The sequence below is a fragment of the Carlito syrichta genome, unplaced genomic scaffold, assembly GCF_000164805.1.
Source record: "Carlito syrichta isolate Samal-C Ts95f unplaced genomic scaffold, Tarsius_syrichta-2.0.1 Scaffold314720, whole genome shotgun sequence".
In the NCBI taxonomy this organism is placed as follows: Eukaryota; Metazoa; Chordata; class Mammalia; order Primates; family Tarsiidae; genus Carlito; species Carlito syrichta.
Genome location: NW_007258816.1, coordinates 1 through 21,106, shown reverse-complemented (window position 1 = coordinate 21,106; position 21,106 = coordinate 1). Strand labels below are relative to the sequence as shown.

Here is a 21,106-nt window from a genome sequence, read left to right as displayed (position 1 = left end):
TCCTGGATTGGGCTTTATTTGGTGATCTGGATTCTTCTGCTGAAATTAGGGTTTTGTGGTCTTGCTTTTCCAGCTTCTTTAGGTGGCTTGTTAGGTTGTGAATTTCTGTTCCTTTCCATTTTCTTCATGTGTGTTTGTGGGGATATAAATTCCCCTCTTACTACAGCTTTCAGGGTATCCCAGAGATTTTGGTAAGATGTTTCTTCATTTTCATTTGTTTCCAGGTATCTTTTGATCTCTGTTTTGATTTCATCATTGACCCAGGAGTTGTTTAGCATCATGCTGTTTAGTATCCATGTCTCTGTGGGCTTTGGGGGAACTTTGTTGGTGTCAATGTTTATTTTTATTCCACTGTGGTCTGAGAAGGTGCATGGTAGAATTTCAGTCCTTTTAAATTTGCTTATGCTTGATTTATGGCTGAGTATGTGGTCGATCTTAGAATATGTTCCATGTGGTAATGAGTAGAATGTGTATTCTGTGGAGTTTGGATGGAGTGTTCTGTAGGTATCAATTAAGTCTATTTGATCCGAAGTCACATTGAGGTTCCGGATCTCCTTGCTGATTTTTTTGTCCTGATGATCTGTCTAGGGTTGTGAGTGGGGTATTAAAGTCCCCACTTATGATGGTGTTAGAGTCAATATCTTTCTTTAGTATTCCTAGAAGTTGCTTTATGAAAGTTGGTGCACCTATGCTGGATGCATATATGTTTAGGATAGATATTTCTTGTTGATGGATTGAGCCTTTTATCATTATGTAGTGGCCTTCTGTATCTTTTTTGATTTTTAACAGCTTGAAGGGTATTTTGTCTGAAATTAAGATCACTACTCCTCCTTTCTTTTGTATTCCGTTGGCCTGAAAGTTTGTTTCCCATCCTCTTACTTTGAGTCTGTGGGTGTCCTTTCTAGTGAGGTGAGTCTCTTGAAGGTAATAGATTGTTGCCTGATGATATTTTATCCATTTTGCCATTCTATCTTTTCAGTGGTGCATTTAGTCCATTCACATTTAAGCTAATAATTGAAATGCAAGAGTTGATCCCTGTCATAAGGTTCTTACAGAGTTGTTCCTGTTTGTTTGTTGTCTTTCTTTGGGTTTTGGAGTTAGTTCATGTGTGTTTTTAATCTTTTGCCTGTACTCTTGTGAAGAATGTTGTTGTTGTTTTTTCTTTTTCTTCTGTGTTCAGTACTTTCTTAAGTGTTTCTTGTAGAGGTGGTCTGGTGGCAGCATAGGTTCTTAGGAATTGTATATCTGGAAAAGATTTCAATTCTCCCTCACCAATGAAACTTGGTTTGGCTGGGTAGGTTATTCTTGGTTGAAATTGTTTCTCTTTTAGAACTTTGAAGATAGGGCTCCAGTCTCTCCTAGCCTGAAGGGTTTCTGTGGATAAATCTGCTGCTCTTCTAATTGGTTTTCCCTGGTAGGTAGTCTGGCCTTTTTCTCTTGCTGCCTTTAGGATTTTTCCTTTCATAGCTACATTGTTTAGGCGAATTATTATGTGTCTGGGAGTTGGTCTCCTCATTTGTTGTCTTGCAGAGGTTCTCTGAATCTCTTGTGTTTGAATTTTTTCATCCTTGATGAGATGAGGGAAGTTTTGTTAAATGATTTCATGAAATGTTTGTTCCAGTGTGTCCTCTGTTTCTCTCTCTGCCTCAGGAAGCCCAATTACTCTTAGTTTCGGTCTCTTGAAGTGATCATTCATGTCTTGCAGGTTTTGTTCTGTCTTTTTGAGCTTCTTTTCTATGCATTTGACAGTTTGGGTTAGTTCTGTGTTTTGGTCTTCGAGCTCTGAGATTCTTTCTTCTGCTTGGCTGATTCTGCTTTCCATGCTTATTAGTCTGTTGTTCATTTCTATCACAGTATTCTTTACTGCTGTCATTTCTGACATCAGCTCCTTCCTATTTTCCTCTTGTCTCTCCTCAATTTCTTTAATTCTCTCCATTAATGTCTTGATGTCTGGGTTTGTTGCATGTAACTAGTCATTCTGGGGACTCTTCATTGTTTGTGTTCCAGAATCTGTTTTCTCAGTGTCTGATTTCCCAGGGGTCTGTGTAAGACCTATATTCTTCTTTTCGTTTTTCTTCATTTGCACGGTTTTTTCCCCCTCCCTACTTTTTCCTTCCCTCCACGTCACCGTCTTCCTAATTCTGTTATTCAGGGGTAAAGGGATTGGTTTTACTTCTGTTTGTTCAATCCCCTTTTCTTTATGTATGTCCTCTTACTTTGTTCAATTCTGAAGTTGCACTGTAGGTTGGAGGTGGTCCTTTTTGCTATTTTGAGATTTACTTAAGGGGAGAGCTGTGATTCAAAATCTGTCTGCAGGTCCTAGTATTCACTGACAGGTGTGTGGATAATGTGGAGCCCACTTTCCACTGCCCTGGAATCTGTCCGTGCAGTGGGGCTATAGGTTTACTCCCTGAAATAAAATGTGGTTAGCAGAGGGGAGAGAATGGAGCAGATAGTGGGTTGAAGAGAGGAGTGGAGAGATAGAGGAGTAAGGGGGGGAACAAACGAGTGTGCCAACAAATAGAAAGACCTATACTGAAACAGATAAAAACAATAGACCACAGCTACAGATGAACCAACTCTCATACTAAAAAATAAAAATAAAACATATAGTGATGCTAACATACAAGCCAACCAACCACCTTGTTAGTGTGCTGTTCCTCTATACAAAGATATGGTTTACAGAGAGAAGAGAAGAGAAGAAAAAGAAAAGGAAAAAAGAAAAAAGGGAACAATACAGTAGGAATAGAATTAAGTCATTAAACTAATAGAATCAATGAAGCACACTCTGAGACATTTCGTTTAAGTCCAGTGTCCTTTCAGGTCTGATTTCTAGTTTTCTTTTCAAGCTGGTAAATTAGTTTGCAGTTAGGGTCAGTTGCCCCTGGTCTGCTGTGAAGGACAGTTCAGAGTACCCTGGTTCAGCACTCTGGTCTATGTCTTTATCAAGTTTATTTCTCCCCTTTCGGTGTTGTTACCTTGAGTCGCCAGCAGGTGGTGCTGTCTCAGCTGCTCGCCCCAGAGGGGGTGGGGCCGGACAGGAACAAGATGGCTGCCTGCCTCTGAGCAGGCAACAGGAGCCTTACACAGGGCGGACAGGACAGTGGCAGCGATCCCAGCAGATCTTCCCTGAAGGGGTTTGATGTGGATCGCCTTGGGCCGGGTGGTGTGATATGCTACCCGTCACAGAGACCGCGGCAGCGGTGGCGACGGCAGCGGTGGGGGGGACAGGGCTGCAGCGGCTTCGGCACTGTTTGCGCTGTAGTAACTGTCCAGTCCGTTGCGATGTCCCAGCGGTGGCAACAGCCAAGCTCTGTATGAAGAGCAGGTTGCGATGTTGGGGTCCCCAGCCCCCCGGGGCGAGAGTCAGAGACCCACAGCAGATCTCCTTTGCAGAGGGCTTCAGAGACCGGGTTGCCCCATCGCCATCTTGCCGCTTCTCCAACAAAAGTGTTTTTTAAAAATAAGAGAGAAATAGGTTTCAGACCAACAAAAGATGAACATTTTCTACCAATAGGCACTCAGAAAATAAATTTTTAAATGATGTATTTAAAAATAAAGAAAAGTGATCTAAAAAGAATTATCTTAAGACTTAAGATGGATTATTGAGGAAAAAAAAGTTACACTCAGGAGTCATGGTAAGTCACTTATACCTGTAGTCCCAGCTACTCAGGAGACTGAGATGGGAGAATTGCTTGAGCCCAGGAGTTTGAGGTTACAGTGAGCTGTGATTGCACCACTTCTCTCTGGCCTGGGCGACAGAGCACGACCCTGTCTCTAAACAAACAAACAAACAAAAACAAAGTTATACTGGGAGCTATTAAATATCCCTAGCTGAATATTAACAAAATCCAAAAATGTAATTTAAAAAATCTAGGTATACACTGTGTCATGACCAGCTTGTTCTATACAAACAACACAAAGTTGGCTGAATGTTAGAAAAACCTACTCATATAAATTAACACATTAACTAGAGGAAAAATGAATATATTTATATTAATAGATAAAGACAGGTATTTAATAAAATTTAATACCTATTCGTGATTTAAAGTTTTATCAAACTAGGTATATGGAGGAATGTCTTTAACTTGATATTGTGAAGCTAACTAAAGTCTCTATCACACAACCTGTCAGGTACTAAAATATTAAAATCAAGAAGTCCTTTTAAAATTAAGAAGTCTTTTACTATTTCACTGCTAAATGTACTACACTAATTCAGTAGCAGTTCTAGTAAGTGCTCCCAGACAAGGAAAAGAGATGGAAGATTTAAGGACAGAGTGAAAGAAGCAAAATTGTCATTATTCACTGATAATAAAATTGAACACACAAAATAACCAAAGAATTTACAGATTAGTAGAACTTAAAAGAGTTTAACAGCATGAGTGGTTCTAGGAATCATGAGACATCAAGTAATTCCAACAAACGGAAAATGTAATTTTTTAAAAAGTTTCCATTTACAATAGCACACACACACATACACACACACACACACACACACACACACACACACACACACACGGTAGCCAGTGATGAGTTTAACAAAAGATGCTTAAGACCTATGGAAAACATTAAGTAAGACATAAATAGGAAGAAAAAGAAAACCTCAATATTGTAAAAATACTGTTATATGCAATTAAGTTGTATATCCCATACAGTTTCCATCAGAATTTGAACAGGGATTTTGACTTCTTCAGAATGTGCCCAGTTGTTTCGAGAATACATATGGATGGGATATGGATGGGAATGAACACTTCGGCCCAGAAGAGTCAAGGCGCTTCTGGGGAAGAATGAGGAAGATCTTTTCTTCCAGCTTCTGAAATCCACCATGAAGTAAAAGTGATCCAGACAGTGGTTCATTCTCAGCAGCTGCCAGGCAGTAGCAGACTAGCACATGCTTGTCACCCTGAGGAAAACACTCAGCTGACACTACAGCTCAATGGGGAAGGATGGACTGATAACCAGTGCTGGGAAGTAATAAAATTGGACCCCACCTCTCACTGCTCATAAAGTAAGTTCCAAATGGATTAAAGTCTCAAACTTGAAAGGAAAGATTTAAAACTCTTAGAAGAAATGTAGAACGCTTATATGATTTCTTAAACAAGACACAGCAATTCCAAATCTTAAGAAAAATTTGACCACAGCAATATTAAGAAAATCTGATCATCAAATGACACTATATTGTCCACTGGAAGAGAGGTCAATAGTTGAGAGAGGATAACGTTAGCACATATAACTAAGGAAAGAAGATTGTTGTCCTGAATATGTTAAGAACTCACACAAATCATAAGAAAACACAGCTAACCTCATGGAAAAATGGGCAAAACACGTAAGCAATTCGCAGGTGGAAATCTACAGGTTAGTCGACACACACAGCATTCAGCCTCATTAGCACATGTGAAAGATTGGAAAGGTCAAGTTCCCAGTAACCTGTAATGGGCAGCACTGGGGAGAAGAACACAAGTCATAGGATTGTTTTGTTAAAACAGCTCGGCATTATCCCTTAAAGTGGAAACTGTGCATCTTCCGTAGCCCACAAGTTTACTGCGATGTGTACATACACCTTCTAGAAGGTCTCCCCATTGTGCTCAGAAACATTCCCTACCGTGTTGTTTACATAGCTGCAGCAAACAGTTTATTTTCATCACACTTCTCAGTATAAATGTTGAACAAATAAACTATAAACAATTCACAAAATGTTACATATGCTTCATTACCACGCATATAAAGCAAAAAAGCAAGAAAAAGTAGCCAATATATTCTTCAGGGATAAATTTGTGACATAGCTAGGAGAAAAAGCAGGGGCTACAGTGAGAAACAGGGACAGAGAGGGCTTCGGAAGTGCTTGTTGTTTGGTTTATGCTTGTTGGGAGTCAAAAGGTGTGTTTTCTTCTTTTTCTTTTTCCATATGGGGTAAACTTTTTTGCATAAATAAAACATTTTAAAATAGAAATGTGTAAGTAAAATAATTGAAAGGCAAAACTAAGAAAACCACAAAAGATTTTTTTTAGGCTTAAACTATTGGTTTAAGCTTTGCTAAGAAGGAAAAAAAAGAGGGTAGGACCTGCCAGACATTACTATCAACCAAGCAGCTCCCAAGGTCACTGGACCCTTCCAGAAAGTACTTTCTTTGTCCCTGTTACCTTTCTTTCAAGCCCTCAGAGTTAGTTTTTTTCAGACACCTGTAGCTTGAGACCATGCCAGACTTCTGCCACTATGTCTGATCATTCTCTGAAGGAGTTTGCAACTACACAGCATTCACTCTTGGCACTGGAACCCAGAATTTCAAAAAAAGGCTCAGGCGTGATTGAAACCAGAATTCATCACCTGGGAAGTCATGAAGAGAAGAGTGGATGCTGGCAGTGGAGTTAAAAAATCCTTCTACAATAGTTCACAACTATGATGGCTTTATCGAGATATTGCTCATCTTCTGGAGAATGTTACAGCGAATAAAAAGAAAGTGTATGATGTAGCTTCTTTCTTTGGGCTTCTCTTAATCTAGTTGGGAAGACTAAGACCTATGAGAAAACGAAGGGATTACACAGGCAATATATAACAGAATGCTAATAGCAGCCACTTTTATTAACTTTTTTTCTGTGATTTAGTTTTGGTTACTGTATTTGGTTTTCTTTTTAAAAAGTATAAATGATAGGAAATGACCCTGATCGTAATGGAAAAATAAATAAGATGGTTAATGCAAGTGTCTGATTTATTTTGGTGTCCCTGAAAATCATAGTAGCTTTTTATTTGTATTTTCTTTGTAGAAAATATTTCTTTGTAGAAGTATAAACATTTCTTAGAGGACTCTCTTGGATCATCAAATAGGTAGTACAAGAACTTATATTAACTAAGATGCTACCTCTTTCCCACAATCTCGTAGGTTTGGAACTGGCTTTATCCATCATTTCTGAGAAATGCCAGTCTATCTTCACCCCTCTGATGAGAAGTGTTCAATTATTATTAAATAGCTCTAATTGCAAAGTTTTTTTTAAAAATCGGTTATAATTCTCTGTGCCAGGCATTTTGCTAAATGCTGATGTACATTACCTCATTTAATCTTGTTATTAATTCTGGACTCTATTACTAATACTAGCCTCATCATCACATGGATAAGGAACAGGCACAGGGGGTTTAAGTCCTTGCTTGGGAGTTTCTAGTGATTCTCTACAGAACTCCATTGATCAGCATGGAGCTGTGCACAGGACAGGCTTTCAGCCACCAGCTGAATGACGGACTCACCAACAACAGATGGACAAATGATGTGATCTTCACTTCAGGGGAATCATATCCGTATATTATCTCCATTCTTCACCTAGTTATGTGATCTTTATGCATGACTTTTAAGCTCTCTGTCTTTCAGCTTCCTTATCTAGCAAAAGTAGTTAAAAGTTAATATTATGTAGTTCCAACTACTTGGAAGGCTGAGGCAGAAAGGAACGCCTAAGCCCAGCAGGTTGTTGCTACAGTGGCCGTAAGCGTGCCACTGCACGCCAGTATGGGTGACAAAGAGTGAGACTCCAACTCAAAAAAATAATAATTTTAGCTACACAAGTAATAACATAAATGCAAATAATTGTGGAATTCATAACACCAGTGGTCCCCAAGTTTTTTAGCATCAGGGACTGGTTTTGTGGAAGACAGTTTTTCCATGGCAGAAGGGGAAAGGTTTCAGGATAATTCAAGCACATTACATTTATTGTGTACTTTATTTCTATTATTACATTGTAATATATGACAATCTAATGCTGCTGCTGATCTGACAGAAGATGGAGCTCAGGTGGTCATGTGAGCGATGGAGAGTGACTGTAAACAGAGATGAAGCTTCACTGGCTCGCTCTCCACTCACCTATGGACTTGTTAGGTTGGGGACCCTGCTTAGTACCACAGAAATGTTTAACATTACAATTAAGATTAATGGATCCTCTGGCCAGCACCCTCTAACCTAATACCTTCTTTGGAAGTATCTATCATCAGGAAGTGTGTGTTTTCAGTCTTTCTCTGCGGTCATAGGCATGTGCTTGTACCTGGAAAGTGTGTTTTTTTGTTTATTGTTTTTTAAAATTTATTTTAAAGATGTGGGGTACAATTCAGGATTAGGTATATAAGTGGTCATCATACAGGTCAAGTTTGGGCCTCCCTTTGGTCCCCACTTTGCCTGATGTGAGATCAGGTACCCTTATTGATATTGTGTCCCTCCCTCTCCCCAACAGTATTCCACTACTGCAAATCCCTTTCTTATAGTATTATGGTAAATGTTCAGGGTCTGCTTATGAGTGAGAACATGTGGTACTCTGTTCTTTGTTTCTGTGATAGATCATGAAGTATGATAGACTCTAAATCCATCCAAATTGCCGTGTAGTCCATTTGTTTGTCCTTCTTTATAGCTACGTAATATTCCATTGCATATATGTACCACATTTTTTTAATCCAGTTCAGTTTTGATGGGTTGCATGGTTGGTTCCATGTTTTTGCTATTGTAAATAGGACTGCAATAAACATGCGTGTGCAGGTGTAGAATGATTTGAGTTCCTCCAGGTATATTCCCAGAAGGGGGATCGCTGGGTCATATGAAAGGTCAGTGTCTTGTTTGTTTAGAAATCGCCACATACTTTTCCAAAGAGGTTGCACTAGTTTGCATTCCTGCCAGCAGTGTAGAAGCATTCTTTTTTCTCCACATCCTCACCACCATCTGTTGTTTGTTTTATTAATGATGGCCATTCTTACTGGGGTTAGATGATATCTCACTGTGGTTTTGATTTGTATTTCTCTGATGATTAGTGAGACTGAGCATTTTTTCATAGTTTGTTGGCTGTCCATATATCTTCTTTTGAGAAGTGTCTATTCATGTCCTTTGCCCACTCTTTAACAGGGTTGTTGTTTTGTTTTGTTTTTCCTTTTGGCACGTTTGAGTTCCTTGTAGATCCTGGATGTGAGGCCTTTGTCAGATATACAGTTCGCAAATATTTTTCCCAGTCTGTGGGCTGTCTCTCCACTCTCTCAATGGTTTCTTTGGCTTTGCAGAATCTTTTCCCTTTGATGAGGTCCTGCTGGTCTGTCTTATCTCTTATGACGTGGGCACTTCGGGTTTTGATCAGGAATTGGCTACCCCTTCCAATTTCCGTAAGGGTGTCTCCTGCATTTTCTAAGAGGAGAGTGTGTCTTGGGTTGCTGCTTTCTGAGTATTTCAGGTGAATGCACACGTCATCCTGCACCATGCTTTCTTCATTAAGGTTTTGCTGATCTCTGTGTCAACGAATAAAGATACTGACTGAGGGCTCACCCCATTCCAACCATTCTCTGGGCACTTCTCTCTCTATTAATGCAAGTAATCTTCAGAGCAGGATGGTCATCAGGCATTTGACTATTGTGACCATCTTATAGCTGAGGATCCAGAGGTTCAGAGTGGTCAGGTCAGCTGCCCCATTTAGTAGCACAGCCACTGGGTCTGGACCCTGGGGAAGGTAATGCCAGGCCTGCCCAGAGCCACTGCCCTGCACTGCCTCTCTGAGCCTGTGAGCTGCCCCCTGAAGGCTCGGTGCCAGTGGGCCCATGGTCCATGAGTCTGCAGTGACTGGGAGGATGTGCCGACTCAGTGCAGCATGTGTGAGGTGGTGCAGGCATGAGTGTGGCTATCTCGGAGGGGCTTCATGTACGTGACAGTGTGGCACAGACCCCCTGGTCATTCTGCTGTGTCCCCTGCTGCCTTCATGTCCCCTACCGCCTCCAGTGTTGCTCCGTTGGCCACGTTCCACTGATGTCAGAAACGGTGTCTGTCCAGTAAAAGGCTGACTCATGGCGTGACTGCATAGTGAGAGGTACGGTGTCTGGATTTCTCCAGGCATCTTCATCACAGCTGCCAAAGGTCATCGTCAAGTCCATTAAATTCCTTCCAAGGCTATACTTTGAAGCAATATTGAAAATAGTCTTGAAGCAGGTGGAGTGAGGGATCCCACTGCGCCAAGCTGTGGTCACCAGCGACTCCTTGTCTTTTGACACTCACTGTGTTGTCGATCTCCAGCCTGCTACTCTTATGTGTGGTGAGCTGCCTTCGAGGCCGTCGTGGCTGTTGCTCAGACTGGAGGGGCGAAGGGAAGAACGGGTAAGAGCTGAGGGCAAGACCTGTCCTCCGATCTTCACAGGTGGCAGACGCTGGGGAGCAAGAGGGAAGGAAAAGTGAGGGTCGTGGGTCTGTGAAGGTACTGATGTTGATGAAGGCCTCTGGGTGTGGGAGTGCCCCGGCTTTGCTGCCCACACATTCTGTGGAGATCAGCAAAGTGGATTTCTCCTGCCACGCCTCCATCCGCAACGCTGACAGCTGGAGCTTTTGTTTTGGTTTTGTTTTTGGTAAGAATTTTCTTCCCTTTATAAAATATAAAGTCAAATAAAATCCCTCAGTTTTTTCCCCTGATGCTGTATACTTATGCAAGTTAACCAAGTTAGCCCTTGACACATATTTTTGTTCGGAACATAAGTAGCACTGAAAGGGGGTGAATTCAAAGGAGGCAGAAGGAGAAGCATGTTCCCAGGTGTGAGGCGACCCATAAGGAGAATTGGCTTTGGCAGCCTGATCTGTATCCAGTCTCTGCGTTTTTGATCCTCGGTTTTCTCAGATGAGAAACGAGGTTGGACCAGAATCCTGAGTTCTGCTGAATTGTAGTTTTTTAATTCTTGTATTCATAATGGAGAAGATGGCGTATTGTGGGCCACCACCTTTCCAGTGACCAAGGCACACTCCTTGAACGCACTTCTTTCTGTCCACATGTGTCCCTGGTGCTTCTGAGGGGCCGGTGCTCACAGTGTCTCTGCTATATGCTTCTCAGGGACCATGCTCCTTCCAGCGTCCTTCTGATGTGAGTGCTTTTCAAGCCAAAGTTCTCAGCTCCATCCTATTTTTTTGGTTCTTTGCTTTTTACAGATTTTTCTCAGGATGATACATAAATCACTGGCTTGTAAGCTAGAATCACGGCTGTAAAGTAGCTCTGAGATACTTGTGTTCAGGCCCTCAGGAATGGTGAATTGCACATGATATGTTGTTGGTTTAGGGCTCTGTGTTTTAGGCTCCAGCTGATTGCATTCCTAAGAGATATAATTTCATGGGCATCCTCAGTGGCTTGCGGATGTTAAAGCAGATATCTATGTTGCTATTTTGGGGGTGTCTGACTTCAGCACCAAATTCCTGAGTAACAGGGGAGCCGGAAGTGCCAGGACAAGTCCTTGCACTATTAAGCCCTGCTGATCACTTGTTCTCATTCCCTCTAGTGTTGTATCCAGTACCCAGTGATAGAGTACCTGCATTACTGGGTGCTATGCTTAGTCCTCATGGCTAGCATTCTCCTGGAAAGAAGCCATGTTTAAAAGTGTTTGCAACTCTTCTTTGGGTCATTTTGTCACTGAGTGACCAAAGCTGTTACTAAACCAAGCAGATGAGAAATCACCTGAGAATTAACTTGTTATGTGGTTTTCAACTTGTTGTCCTTTTTTCATGTTCCCTGACGCATATATGGACGATTCATAATAATATTTTACAGAGCCTGTCGGAGAAGTGAGTTTCCTAGACTAGTCACATCGTATATGATTGTATGGCCTTGAACACTGAACTCTGATGGCACTATGGTCTTGTGATTGTAACTTTCTTAACACGAGCCAAATCAGAGTGAACAGTCTCCTGGCCTGGGAGTCAGAACCCTGGCGCAGTCACAGCAGCTCAGTCGCTGGCATGTGAATGAGCCCCTCTATTCAAGGCCTCTGGCTCCAGGAGAGGCAAAACACACTGGGTTCTCATCGGGCTATTGGGTGTTACCAATGCGCTGGAGTGTGTGACATGCTCTTTATTGTGAGCACACAGTCCAAATACGGGGAGGTGAGCTATAAAACGTGCAGTCCTGCAAGTTTGCTCCTTACATTCCTACTGTCATCTGTGCTGTGTTCCACATCTCATATGTAAACAAGAACTGTGAGCTGTGAGCTCCCAGTTATCACAGCTAATGAACTCTTAACAGACAGCTATAAATATAGATTTTTATCACAAGGAGGAAATTAAAGTGATCAAGGAGATTATTCTTTCTCCATTGACATGTACAGAGTAAAGAAACGACTAATTAGAAAGTATTTAGCTGTTCTTTATATGTTCCTGAGAGGTCTGACTTTTCTGAGTCTTCATTCTTTGTTCAAGCATAGAAAATGAAAAGACAAAATCCTCTGTAAATGTTGCCATTCCATGGACGTCTCTCCTAGAGAAAAATAAGTTTAATTGCATTTGCTAGAACCTCGTGCCAGTCTGGGTTTTGTAGGCAAGAGAGGCACAGCATGAGATGCTTCCTGGCTTGGGTTTATCATATCACATAGTAAGAGCATGGCTTTAGGATAATGCCGTGAAAGGAATTACCTGGTCTCGTTACAGTGTCAGATGTTGTTTTATTCTGTTAAGAGCAGTACGTGCTAATTTTCTGCACGTACTGTGCTTATTTGCTTTATTTTTAGTAATTTAAGTCCAGAAGCACTTAATTATTGAGTACTTGAACATGACTTCTTTTAGTGACCGCCACCCTGAGAAGGTAAAGTAGGATTTGTGACCCACCAGCTTATTTCTAAGAAGTGATGACATGTGCAGATGTAAGGAATGGCAGCATTCCAGGTAAATTCAACCAGAGTCCTTTTCCTCAGCCAGTCCCTAGATGTGTTCATGGGTAAGGTTCCTCTTCCTTCCTAGAATGTTCATCTTAGGATTCTAACTTGATCTGGGTAGCACGATTAAAAGTGGGGAGAGCCAGGCCACAGAGGACCTCCTCAGACTCTCTCTGGTTCATTTCACTGGTGTTCTTCTGTACTCTGTTTTCCTCCCTGTTCTCTCAGAGTCTTTGTATTTAAAAACCTCAACATTTTCCTCTGGAAAATCAGCATCCTGTCTGTGGGGAGAGAAGTCATTCAGAAAAAGAAATGAGACAGAGGTGACATGAACCTAGAAGCCAGTGAAAGAAAATGTTTGTTCCACTCCATCCATAATACTAGTAAATAAAGTACACAGGTCAATTTTATTTTTTTATTATTTAAGAGACAGGGTCTCATGTCTGTCACACAGGCTGGAGTGCCATGGTATGATCATAGCTCACTATAACCTTGAACTCCTGGGCTTAAGCCATCCTCCCATCTCAGCCTCCTAAATAGCTCAGCTAAATTTTTTATTTTTTTGAAGTAAGGTCTTGCCTTGATGCCCGGACTGGTCTCAGACTCCTGGCCTCAAGTGATCCTCCTGCCTCGACCTCCCAAAATGCCAGAATTACAGGCATATGCCACTGCACCTAGCCTTATGGTTGTCTAACTGTTCCTTTGTGTATCCAGACCTTGTTTATTTCCCCAGCTATCTTAAATTTGCTGGTGAAGTAAACTCCTCACTGATCTTTCTGCAGAATTCACAAAGGAACAGGCCAGATGTTCAGAAACTGCTTGGGGTAGAAGCAAATATATTAAGACCAAAATGGTATGGTACTTAAGGACTGTTAGTAGATTTTGCTGTGGTCACCTTCTGCTGCTTGCAAGTGACTTGGAAGCCTGACTTTTGTTGGTCTTTGTGCTTAATTGCTAAGATCCCCCAACTTGGATCCCTCCCCTGCTATCTGTGGTCTCAAACACCCCAACGTGCATACACATAAATACACAAAGGCTGGTCAGCACTGGTTCACCTGTGGCAGGCAGGCATTGTGCTTTTGGGCATGAGGCTTTTGTGCTGCCTGGCCATCTTTGCGTGGGCCTCTTCCTGGGGGCTGTCGCACTTCTCCAGATCTCAGGTCCTCTGTCACTGTGGGCAGGCAGCCAGGCTGTCAAGGCACCATCACCCCTCTCCTAGTGTGCCTGGCAACCTGGAGATGCCGTCGGCATCTGTGGCCTCCCTGCCAGCTCCCTGCAGCGGCTCCCCTTGCTGACTAGCTTTCTGTATTCTTAGACTTGAATGAAGCCGTCCCTGAGACAGAGCGCCTGGATTCAAAAGCCCTGAAAATGCGAGCCCAGCTGAGCGTGAAGAACCGGCGTCAGAGGCCCTCCCGGACCAGGCTATATGACAGCGTCAGCTCCACCGACGGGGAGGACAGTCTGGAGCGTAAGGTGAGCTCCTGGACGGTTCCTGCCTGTGCCAGGCTGCCTCGCCGGGCTCGCGATCTCTTGGAGATAATAGTTTTTCTCCTGGCAGAGTCTGAGTCTCAGTGGGGACAGCTGGAATAGTTCACATCTCTGTATCCTGAATCCTTTGCATCGCTGTCATCCGAAGTATGTTCTCTACTCATGCAGTGAACTAACCAGAAGCATTATCCATAGCGTTACATTTTGTGGTGGTGCTTTTGCTGTTCAGCTGTTGGTTTTACTTAACGGGAAATAACAACCGTACAAGTAATTGTTTCTGTGGGCCGTAGGTGTCTGTGCTAGTGGCAGTGTTGATATGGTGAACTGTTGTGAGCTATGCATTCTCATCTGTAAATCAGCAAACAGAAATTGTTTTTCATGGGAAGTCCCTAAAAAAATGGTTGGTCTTATTTCAAAGTAAGTATTGCATAGAACCGATCCCAGTGGCATAATCTCCTTTATAATCTCTTATGCCAACAGCCTTCAGACAGTTTCAGTAACCACATGCATGTTACCAAATCCCTTGCACCCGAGGGTCCGAGAACTTCTTCTCCAGAATCAGATTCTGGGGTTCCGTCCCTCACCCCAGTGGCTAGCAATGTGCCCTTCTCGTCTGACCACGTAGCTGGATTTCAAGAAACACCTCTGCACCCAGAAATGGGGTCTTTCTCCTCTGCTTGGGGAGACACTGCACTCGTTTCTTCTTCAAAATCTGACAGTGTGGAAGACACCGCTTGCCAGCATCAAGATACCAACAAGAAAATAGCACAAGAAAAAGGTATTGTGAATTTTTATGTTGTTTTGCTTTCGCTTTATCTGACTTCTGCAGTATAAAAATGATCTTTTCTCATAACCATAAGTCCTTTGTCTTCTCACAGCTAATAATTCATATTCCTTTCTTTTTATATCGTGGGATAGGAGAAACAACCCCTCCATAGATTGTAGTTTAGTTTTATCTTTTTCTGCCTGGTTTCATATTTTTGTCTCTTTGTCTCTCCCCAAGTTTACTATTAGAGGGAACTCTTTGGGAGGACCTTCTAGAGATATTGCAAAAGAGCAGCCCAGAGTTTCAGTAAACATCAACAGGCTATATAGTGGGAAAAAAACAAAGGGATGTCAGTCTTACCCCATCAGTTGGCTTTTATGTAGAAGAAAATAGGAAAGATTGATATTACAGTGACTGTGATAGAAAAATCATAAAGGTAACACAAAGAAGGTCATCAATTAAATTTGAAATAAGCTCCAGAATCACATTAGAATTTTGCAACAGTATCAATAGACTTTAGTCTTTTTAGTTGTATATTTTAACTTATTGAGGTAATAAAATTCTGTTTAAACAAGTTAAACAATGCAGAGATGTGTGAAGGATAGATTCATTCTTTTTCCATGTCCAGTGTGTTCCTTTAAGGTAACCAGGTAGATTTGATTATATTATCTTTCACATCTAGAACGAAATATAAATTACATGTATGTGAGTGTATATATGTTCGTCTCACACACACACACACACACACACACACACTTTTGGTGCCTGTCTGTTTTGTTTTTGTTTAATTGGTTTGTTGTTTTTTTTTAATGGGATTCGAATCTCATTACTCTGCAACTTTGGTGGCACATAATGATATTTTATGGGCATCTCTCTGTGGCAAAATGTGCAAATTTAAATGACAGCAAGTCTTCACAAGTGTGTACATTCAAGAGAAATCCCGCAAATAGCTACTCAGCATCACAGGTTCAAGTGTGCACAGCAGCTCTTTTTGGTGACAGCAAAACCAGGAGACTGTCTTCCTCATGCCGGTTAATTGGGCAGCTCATGCTAAATTCTTAGTCTCTGGGCTCACACAGCACTGGACCTTTGTTCAGTCAAGTTTAAGGACAGTAAATTCAACTCTATCAGTTTTCTACTCATAATCACTAGAGATGATTGCTCTAAATTTATGTGTGGTTATTAACACATTGCCTGACACAGAGCATACCTTCAAAAATATTCATCGACATAATGCCCTGATAAGTAGAACCTGGCTTTTTAAACTTTGCAGGTTTTATTTCATGTTAATATGTTTCATTGGGCCTCAGTAAGTATAAATATGGTAAAGCCATATCACTGTTCAGAGGAGAGAGGCTGCATCCATCTGAGGTTGGCAAGCAAAGCTTGGCAAAGGAAATGCAATGGAGTAGCTGACAAAGGACTTAAGAAGAAGAAGAAAAAAAAGCAGGTGAGAGGACATGGAGACAGAGTGAGGCATGAGTAGACACCAGCAACAGAATGTGAATTCAGAGGATGGGCTGCCCTAGCCTGGCTGAAGCCATTTGCTGATGACCATGGAGTCTCATGCACAGAAATGAGCAGGGAGGTTAGTTCTAGCCCTGCAAGATTTATTTTTATTTACTTTTTTGCATCAGGGTCTCACTCTGTTGCCCAGAGACCATATATATATATATATATATATATATATATATATATATATTTTTTTTTTTTTTTTTTGGTAGAGACAAGGTCACACTGTTTCTCAGGCTTGTCTTGAACTCCTAGGCTCAAGCAGTCTGCCAGCCTCAGTTTCCCAAAGTGCTGAGATTACAGGTGTGAGCCACTGCACTCGGCCTGTAGCTCCAGGATTTAAACATCTTAGATAACTTATCATAGTGCTAGGAAATCACAAGATGTTTGAGCACAGGAAGAAAAAGGAAAAGATCCCAGGAATGGGGAAGCAGAGTTAGGACACAATGGGAGGTGCTAACCTCTAAGAGGAGCCATAGATAATGACGGAAAGAATGATACAAGGACCCTCAAAACACAAGTTGACCAGATAACAGGGAGGAAAGGGAATCAGGACCAGTCACGGAGATTCGAGTTTGAGGACAGATAGACTTGTCAGTAACAGAACATAGGAAATCAGGACCATTGAGGGAAACGGGATTAACTTACTGATTCTTCAGAGGAGGTTATTTAGAGCTCAGGAGAGAAGTCAGGATTGGTAGGAAGATTTGGGAGTCCCCGTCATACAGGAAGAGAGTCAGGTGTGTTCTGACAGTGAAGCAATGAACCTTACGACTGCCGAGCACTCGATCATTTGTTACCTTTGAAAAGGAAAGCCAGGTTGCCATAGCTTCAAGCCGAGGTGCCCAGTCAGGGGGCTCAGACTTCCAATTGGTCACCAAGGTAGACTTCAAAAAGCCAAATATTTATTATTATTATACTTACATAAAGCTGGATATACAAACAGGAGTGTGTGTTTCTTTTTTCCTGAAACCTTGCAACTCCAGTGTTTGTTTTTATGTCGACCAGAAGTTCTGCTGTGCATTTAAGATGAATTGAATTGGTTTAAAATGGAAAAGTGATACTCCTCATTCTTATCTCTCAGCCCTCATGGAGGCATTCATCCCAGGGTTCCCGGAACACTTGGGCAGGTGTATGAGATGGTGATGTGAGATTGCCTGGCCGTGAGCCCTATGGGAGCAGAAGCAGGCCTGTAGTCCCCTGTGTCCTAAGAATTGTGACATGAACAGGCTCTGGAGCGTCTCCATTGTCTCCCCCCCCCACCGCCCTGTCACAGCATCTCCCAGCAAAGCTGAGTTGGGAAATAACTAGGCAACCTCCTCTTGAGGGCACAGTCCCAGCCATCAAGTGTTGATCTAGGATTGATCGGGAAGAATTCACTTTTTTTCCCACTTTTATTAATAAAATTGAAGTCTTGCTTTTTTAAAAAAATGTCCATTAGCGAAGTCACCTTCTTTAGAAGGTGATTGTGTCGAGTCTATGGATTTTTTTAAATGGTTGTGTCACATCTGTGGCAGGTTAATTCAGTTACCCGAGGAGTGATGATGTAAATATCCATAATAAATATTTGAGGCTTGAGGTGGATTTTGACATGGACATATTTCTGACTCTTGTATTTCATTATGTACATTCCAAGGAATTGATTGTTGTCATCTGAGTATCATTAGCTACAACTATGAAAAGCTCATTGCTAAAAGTCCTTGCAGCATTCGTCAGCATCCCGCGCTGCTCACAAGCTTTTAACCCAGACTCCCAAATGTGCACTATGTGGGCCTTCATGTTCCCCAAGCATGCCTGGCAATGTGTGTTTGGAAATTTCTCTAGAAGTAAACAAAAATCATAAGCAAAATTAGTTTGCAAGGCTAGCTGAATACTTTCTCAGGTAACTGAATTAACCTCTACATTCTGTGCTAGAATGTTCCTAAATTTTTTAAAATTATTTTTAAAAATAAAAGACAGAAAAACAGACCCAAGCAGACAATTAGGGAGAAGTAGTTTCACAAACAAGCACATCACATTTGTTAATCACCCATATGATTGGCTATGTGAAAACAGGGCACCAAGCAGCACTCTTTGCTGGGTAGTTCAAGGCACAGCCTCCAGGGAGTTTCCTGCCTCACCTGGGGTGGAATAAGCACCCCTGGGGGCCTCTCGTTTCCACAGACGTTAAGCTCCATCACAAAGCCTCTCTTCTGACTGGTCCTTGGCCTCATTTTGAGGGCCTCGTTTTGAGGGCCTCATGCCCCAGCAGTTGCTACCCTGGAGAGAGTCATCGAAGCCCAAGGAGACAAAGACCAGTCAGCTTCAAGCACTGAGGAAACGCTGGCATCTTCCATGCCACGGGAGGCCCGCGAGGCTGTGCTCTCACCCAGCTACTAGGAAGACCTGTCACAGATAAAAAGAGTCTAAGCTGAGCGCCTGCTCAGGAAATTGCCCCACGCTGCTTATTCTGGCTTACCGTGTTCATTCCAGTGAGGCTGAGGCAGAGACACGTGGCAGTGAGCCCTGGACGTCCCTTACCTCTCTGAATGTTCCCCAACACAGCTGTGCTTCCTGTGTCTTGGAAAACAGCATCCATTGTTCCCTCTGCAGTTAGGACAGGGGGTAAACCCCTCAGATTCAGAGATGCTCTGACTTTTGAATCATGACTTTAAAAGTAATAATAATTGATCTTTTTCATAAATGTATATGTCCTAGATGGTGCCACAGGTCCCAAATCACCAAGGGCTTCCAGTTCGTTGGTGATGCAAGGAGGAAACATTAAGCGGAAGTTTGTGGATCTGGGGTAAGCACTTCACGATGTGAAAGGCAAGCCCTCTGTAAAAGGAGGAATTAAAAGCAAAAATGTCCCCTTCCCCTTCTGACTCTGTGCTGTCATTATAGGGCACCCTTGCGAAGGAATTCCAACAAGGGAAAGAAATGGAAAGAAAAGGAAAAAGAAGCCAATAGGTTTTCTGCAGGTAGCAGGTACGGGTGGGCGATTAAGAACACAGATTTATTTCCATCACTGAACTTTCTGGCCCCTGTTCCACAATCAACCAGAATCAGTGGTCAGCACCTCTGAGCTGAAGCGAATGCCTAGAGTTGAGATGAAAGAAAAAAATGCATCATCAGTTTCTATCGTCTTATGGAACTGACATCCCTCACCTGGCTCGGAGCATGTCTGCTGGTACTTAACTGCAGAGCCATGGTCACATGCACAGTTTCAGCAAATGTTTATCTAGATGCAGCATAAACATATCTGTGTGATCCTTTAGATGTGTTTCAGATGTTCTGCCTGGCTGTCTGCAATGCTGGTACCTTCTCTTTCTGTGACCTCTCAAGGGTAATATTTGTGTGAGCAGCTTGTTGGCACTCATGACTGTCCTGTCCATATGTACATGCAGTGGCCACCATCTCTTGCTGGATTCTGCTAGTTTACTGATTTTGCAGAGTTAGCTATGCTTGCTGTTCCATCAAGACTTTCCTGTAGAGCAGTGAGCTCCGAGTGACTTGGTGTCCAGCCTTCCCAGTTTCATTCTGAGATGACCTCCTTTTAGGGTTAGGTCTGTCTAGGGGGCAGCAAAGCCTCCAGCTCCCAAGTCCAGTTGCCTGGTTTCAAGTCAGCTCCCCCAGTACCTTTAAGGCCTGTAGAACTTACTTTCTTCATTCTCTCAGATAAAGTGAGGGTGCAGTAGTGCCTTCCTCATAAGGCTGGGATAAGGATTAGATAAGTTTTCATGTACAGCATCATTTAAAATTATTCTTGACACATAAGAGGTATTTAAAAAATAATAAAGACAGCAGTTTGCTATTATTATTCGCAAGTTACAAAGTAGTTTCACATGTATCACATCATTTGATCCTGATAATAAGATTGGGAGGGCAGACACAGATGACTGATTTGGGTACTGTATTTCTCATCTTACCGGCCCACTGATGCAGAATTCCACCATCATAGAATTTAAGTGACTTGCAGGATCACGCAGCTCATGACACACCGGGCTTGTGCCTCCTGTGAACACCTTGCCAACACACCAGGCCACCTCTGTTAGATGTGCATCAATGATACTTAAATATAACTCTTTATGAAACTTGGAAACATCTCAGTATCCATTAGACTGAGGAAGAAACAGATAAATGCTAACAATGTCTGGGGACACTTAGCGCATCCTGGGTTGCCCCTGCTGTTACCTTTCTCTTCTCCCCTTTCCTGGCATGCACCATGGAAAGAAACTTACCTCCTTGAGAGTCCAGGATTAGTGGACCGGTGACATGAGAATACAGTTCCCAGATCAGTCTTCTGTGCCATCTGAGCTCCCTGATGCTGGACAGGGAAAGACGGGAAAGCACAAGTGTTAGAGACTACAGTCTCAGGGAAAACAAGTGTAGATCTGAGACCATCTGCAATGCCAAAGCAGCTTAATTTTGTGTGGTTTTGGAGTGAGAAGGACCAATTGTTTACTTTGCCTTAAAATTAGGAAACTATCAAACATAGGGAAAAAGAACCAAATCATTAGACCATTGAGAGAGAAGGATGGACAGAGGCGCAGTGGGAGAGGAGCTTGCACACATCTGGCATGATGCTGTCACTCCTGTGTCTCTGTGCTTCAGGGACAGTCACTGCTTGTCCCCTGTGAGGCCCCACCTGAGGGAAACAAGCACCAGCAATGGCAGGGGCGAGTGTCCCTGGGAGTCCCTCAGGGTAGCTGGAGAGGATGGTCTTGTTGCGTCAACTCC

General features: G+C 42.4%; 1 protein-coding gene across 1 annotated transcript in view; it reads left to right on the top strand.

The window, feature by feature from the left end:
- PPP1R9A (protein phosphatase 1 regulatory subunit 9A) overlaps positions 1-19,354 on the top strand; it is a gene marked incomplete at its 3' end in the record, with an annotated part of 289,697 nt that extends 270,343 nt beyond the window's left edge. The window contains exons 12-15 of the mRNA XM_008071775.1: positions 13,937-14,094; positions 14,590-14,887; positions 19,085-19,172; positions 19,271-19,354. Coding sequence (XP_008069966.1) covers positions 13,937-14,094; positions 14,590-14,887; positions 19,085-19,172; positions 19,271-19,354 — 628 coding nt within the window. The remainder of the gene's footprint in view (positions 1-13,936; positions 14,095-14,589; positions 14,888-19,084; positions 19,173-19,270) is intronic.
- Between the last annotated feature and the right edge of the window lie 1,752 nt (positions 19,355-21,106).